At 34.0% G+C, this 6000-nt stretch overlaps 1 protein-coding gene across 1 annotated transcript in view; it reads left to right on the plus strand.

The window, feature by feature from the left end:
• Window positions 1-3720, plus strand: part of LOC114090552 (short-chain dehydrogenase/reductase family 16C member 6-like) — a 33309-nt gene extending 29589 nt beyond the window's left edge. The window contains exons 5-6 of the mRNA XM_027932778.1: window positions 1649-1774; window positions 3594-3720. Coding sequence (XP_027788579.1) covers window positions 1649-1774; window positions 3594-3720 — 253 coding nt within the window. The remainder of the gene's footprint in view (window positions 1-1648; window positions 1775-3593) is intronic.
• The last annotated feature ends 2280 nt before the right edge of the window (window positions 3721-6000 follow it).

The raw sequence follows: 6000 nt of genomic DNA on the forward strand, positions 1-6000 counted from the left end.
AATAAAAACTTTAGCTAGACTGTCCAAGAAAGAAATTAGAAAAAACTGAAACTACTAAAAATTTTTTTAAAAAGAGTAAAAGAGAAGACGTGACTACTATCATTACAGAAAGAGAAAGTATCATAAGGGAATACATGCAAACAAACTAGATATCTTAAATGAAATGGAAAAATTCCTAAGGAGACACAAGCAAACAAAACTGACTCAAGACAGGTAAACAATGAATAGACACCAGGTGTGGTAGTACACCCAGTGGCTGGGGAGGCTTTTTGATTCAAAGCCAGCCTCAGCAAAAACAAGGTCCTAAGCAACTCAGCGAGACACTGTCTCTAAATAAAATACAAAATAGGGCTGGGGATGTGGCTCAGTGGTCGAGTGCCCCTGATATAAATCCCTGGTACAAAAAAAAATTCAAATACAGTCTATCCATGCAATAAAATACATGTACTGCCAAAATTCAGCAAAAAATAAATGCATCCTGTGAGAAGTAATTGATCTCACAGAATTTATAAGAAAAAGTAGCCCATACCTTATTATTATCTATAAATCATGTACTAGACAGTCTTTATATCTATAAGACTTAGACTATTATATATATATATATATATATATATATATACACATATATAAATAATGTAAGTGCATATATAGTTTATACATGTGTAATACGGCATATATTTTAAAATATATTTTAAAAACATATATTTTCCTAACATTATTACTAGAATAACAATATTAGTAAGAATTGATAATAATAAGTCATAAAGTGCTATTTACAATTAGATTGTCAAGGTCAGAAAGAATGTGACCAACCAGGATAAGATAGTGCCTTGATGTTAATTGATGACTCTTATGAACTCAGGGTTCCTAGGCACATAAAAGATAAATACAAAATGTTTAGAAAAAGAAAAGTTAATGATAATGAAATGGTATACAATTGGGGTAAAATGACCTAGATGTTATAGTTTTTAAAAAATGTTAGAAACCTTTATGCCATTATTCTCCTAAAAGTTCTAAGAAACTTTTAGGAGAATAATGTAATAAAGACTGCCAACACTCAATTATGGAAAAATAATCAGATTCCAAGAATCAGCTGAGATAAACAAAATTTCTCTAACAAGTATGGTTCTAATAATTGAAAGAGTACATAAAAGTATAAAATGACAAGGTATTACTTTGTAGGATCTTTATTTATATTCTCATACATTTCAACTCCTATTGGATCATATTTATTTCTGTTGAATGCTTAAGAATGGTCGACCTAAAACGATACATTACACATGCTCAAGATACTTTTTTGGTAAAATTAAATTTACTATTTTATTACTTAACAGTGCACAATTATTTGATGTTTGGGAAGAAGAAAGATACAAATAAATCTTAAAACAATTGCTTTTATTTGTTCAGATCATCACAACACAGAAAATAAACAAAGGCAAGAAGTTCACTAGAGGAAATTAAATGTGTTAGCACTGTTCCTAATATTAGCCTGGAGAGAAAACACAAAGCAATCCCTAATATTTACTCTTTTTTTGACTATTTAAAGCAACCTATTATAATCCCATGTCTGAAATTTAATAATTGATGCTCATAATGACTATAAAAATATACCACTCTAATGACATAACTTTTATTATTGTTATTCCAGGTATCAATTTCTATTACCTCTACTGGAGCAGGAGTATGTGGCCCAAAAAATTTTCAACGCTATTTTAGAGGAACAAGTTTACCTCCTAATTCCCAAATTTGCATACTTTGCAGTTGTCCTTAAGCAGTAAGTTAATAGTGATCTCAATATCCCTTTGGTTGTTTGTAAACAAATTGTTCAAGCATTGCTACTTCTTTGAGAAACTTCATATTTTTCAAAAGATGAGAGGAAGAACTTTAATAGCACAAGGACAATTTATTGGATTCTTGCTAGCTGTGTCTTGATTACTTCAGACACAAAATTTAACCACGATTTAGGCCTTGCAGAGCATACTTTTTTTTGTTTGTTTTTTGTTTGTTTGTTTCAGTACAGAAACAAATAGCATCTGAATTATTTGGGAGGTTTTGCTTTTCTGTTTTTGTTTTGTGCATTTCTGTTTTCAACCAATTATTTGAGTAGAGTTCTGTTTCGAAAAGAAAGGTTAAAATCCTGAATGTTCTGCTAGGAAGATATTAAAAATATTTGAAAAATTCCTCATTTATTTTAGTAAAACAGTTTCTACAACTTCCTACAAGGTCAGTCCAGTAAACTCTGGGATATTCATGGATGATTCCAACCCAGGCTTACTTCTAACATAATCGAGGCTTATGTGCCAGTTACTGCACTGACAGTTTTGCATGAATTTTATCATTTTTAGGGAATCCAAAGTTTAAAGAAAGTAATTTTGCATGATTAAACAGCTAATGTGTGCTAGATTAGCTTTAAACCAGTTTCCCAACAGATTACAAAGCTTTTCTATCAGGATGCACTCCTCCCCTGCTGTAAGTAAAGATTGCTTCCCATCCATCCAGGAGATGCCTCAGACCAGAAGTCTTTGAGATTTCAGATTTTTTCAGATTTTGGAATATTTGCATATACATAATGAGATATCCTGGAGATGGCACCTAAGTCTAAACATGAAACTTATTTGTTTCATATACACCTTAAACAAATAGCAGAAGGCAATTTTGTACAATAGTTTTACTGTGTCTGCATTTGATCATGACCTGTCAGATAAGGTATAGTATTCTCCATTTGTGGTATCATGTGGGTGCTCAAAAAGCTTTGGATTTTGAAGCATTTGGGGTTATATTGTTGGCAAATACCATACTTTCTTTCCTATTTATATACATTCCACATATTTCCTATTCATCCTTAGCTTGCCCACTTGGTTAGGCAGGTCAAGGTCCTGCACTGTATGATCCCCTGATGCTTTTCCCTTCCTCTTGTATCATTCATCCATCACACTGTAGTCGTTGGCCAGCTTACAGTCTCCCTGAGGACAAAACACATTTTCTGAATTGCTTCCTATTTGTGCTCCTGCCTAGGACAGCACCTAACATGTAATAAGCATCCAAAAATATTTGCTGAGTCAAGTTGAGAACCAATGGGCTGCTGTAAACAAAAGTGATCTGAAGATACAGCTTCTATCATCAAAAAGCTCAGGAGCACATTGGAATCACCTGGGCCCCATTTGATACTATAGATCCCTGGATGCCAAACCCCAGATATTCTGCTTAATTTGTCTGGTTTTCTTTCTAGTTTTAACTACTGTTTACTAGTCTAGTAAACAGTAGTTAAAACTAGAAATAACAGTAAGTCCAGGGCCATTTGATCTTTTGAAAGAAACAATGAGTGTAATATATGAATTAATTGGTACTTTTTAAAAACTAAAGGGATGATTCCAAGGTGGAGCCAAGATGGACAACATTGAGGGTATTGATGGCCCTCAACTAATTGTGACAGGAACACTTCTCTGCCCATCCCTCCCTAATGGGACAGTTGCACAACATAGATCACGACATTTCAAACTTTGTGGAATTTTCACTTAATCTTTGCAATGTAGTCTCTTCAACTACTGAAAGGATTGTAAAAGGTCACAACTTTTTTCTATGTTTTTCTCTAGTCTAATATCTCCAAAAATGATGATCGTCCTTGGGGAGTACCTTGGAGCAGATACTTGCATGGATTCTTTCAAAGGGAGAATGGAAGCAAATAAACCTCAGGAAGAAGTGGAGAGAAAATGCCAGTAATTAAGCTTCAAATAAATAAAATAAAAAGTGTTAAAATGCTAGACTATTTGGAATTCCTCCTAATGCTTCAAGTGTCCAGGCTACTAAGAATCACTGAAGCTTTCAAAAGTGCCACCCTTATTTCCAGGGCACAATTGACACACTGATATTTTTCTAAGCATTTAAATTATCTATCTGGTTTTTCCTGTCATTTTTTAGTCTGGTAAGTATGGACATCATAGCCTTTTCAATAGACTCTGAGCATATAGTTATAAAAACATATTAATGCAATTGGCCTCTAATTTAATTTGAAAATAGAAATATAAGATACTTTTAGGAGGCAGGTGGGATGATGTATGTCTGTAATCCCAGTTACTTGGGAGTCTAAGGCAAGAGGATTACAAGTTGGAATCCAATCTCTGCAACTTAACAAGACCCTTTCTCAACATGGAAAATAAAAAACAGGCTCAGTGGTAGAGTGCCCCTCTCCAATCTCCAATACAGAAAAAAAGAAAAAGAAAAAGAAAGAAAGGAATGCATTTAGGAAAAAAAGATAATTTTAAGTAATGACCTCATAAATCAGTTTTACTGCTGATAATTTTCAACATCAGATTTAAAGACACATATTTTGTAAATTAAGAAAAATAGTGTTTACTTCGAAAAGTGAAGGCTTATTTGTATTGCTCATTAATCCTTCTGTTAGATGATCACATGAAGGCCTTAGTGGGATCAAACCTGCTCATTGGATAAAATAAATCTGTAACTCACCAATTCTATTTGCATCCCAATGTGTCAAACAATTCCTAGCTTTCTTTATTCTATTAGGAAAAACAGTACACATCAGATTTCTATTAATTACTGGTTTGTGAGCAAAACTTATTTTTATAATAAACTCAATGAAATGTTGTTTCAAGTCATTTATATGGGAATACACAAATTTTTAAACATTTAAAGTCATGAGAATGTGTACCTCCCATGTTGCCATTTCATTAACATTGCTAACATTGATACCTTCCCAGTAGGGATAGTGGTTGAGCTGTGATTACTAAACATCGATCTAATTTTGCCTCTGTTAGGTTCAGGAGCTAATGAGTAATGGTAAAACCAAAAATTGAAAATTCAAGAACATCACAGGATACATTCTTTTAACCAAAGAGTGAGTACACAACCAAAGAGTGAGTACATAAGATCAATCCTTTTACTGAGGACATACAAAGACAACACAGTTTAACTTGAAAAAAGGAAAGAGAGAAATATTGAACTAATAGAAGAATGAAACATTCTAAAAAAGTAGTATTTTTAAGGAAATGAAACTTTAATTGTTTCATTAGTAAATTTTAGAAACACTAAAATTTTGACACCTCTCTGCCTTCAAAAATAAGTATCCGAAGCACTTTCTACATTTTCCTTAATGTCTCAGGAGCATTAATATATTTTTGTCTAACAAATATCTTTCAAGAGGTCATTTATCTCTAAATAAACTGGTCCACAACCTATCAGCTTTCACGTCATTCAGTGAATAATATATTCCTACTGCTTCTAAGGTTGGATCTGCTTTACATTTGATTGTCTATCCTACAGAAAAGTTTTTCTGTGGTGGGAAGAGAAATACTAGGGACTGAACCCAGGAGTGCTTAATCACTGAGCTGCATCTTCTGCCATTTTTATTTTGAGATAGGGTCTTGCTAGGTTGCTTAGAGTCTAACTAAGCTGCTGAGACTAGCCTCAAACTTCCTATCCTTCTGCCTCAGCCTCCCAAGTCACCAGGATCCCTTCGCTCAACACATATATATTAGGTATCTACTATCTATGGGTGCTAGAAATAGAGGGGTGAATAATGCAATCACTGAATGAAGTACAAGAACTTTCTGATTGCTGTTTGGCACACAGGAACTTTTGGTTTTCTGGTTAATATTTTTGGAAATCTGACCTCTCATCCACTATGTATACACTATGTAGAAACAGCACAGTCTGATCCTCTGTTGCCTTTTATTTGTATTCACATAGTGTGGGGAAAGCTAACAAAATCTTATTCCTTTTTGCATGAGAATTCTCTCCTAACTTTCTAGTTCTGTTGCCCTGGCAACCCAGTAAAGCATCCTATGTCAAATATGTTTCTAAGCAACCCTGCTTATGGTATAAGGGATCGCTGAAGAGTTATAAATGAATAATAAATACCCAGTGGGGAGGAGTAATGTACTCTGGGCTTCCCTGGTCTAGGGGGTTCTGGGCAATGGGAACTTGGAGGCTGTGCCCATGGCATTGTTGACTCTGTGAGCCATGAAAGCAGGCACCACATTT

The sequence above is a fragment of the Marmota flaviventris genome, chromosome 15 (genome assembly GCF_047511675.1).
Source record: "Marmota flaviventris isolate mMarFla1 chromosome 15, mMarFla1.hap1, whole genome shotgun sequence".
Taxonomy (NCBI): domain Eukaryota; kingdom Metazoa; phylum Chordata; class Mammalia; order Rodentia; family Sciuridae; genus Marmota; species Marmota flaviventris.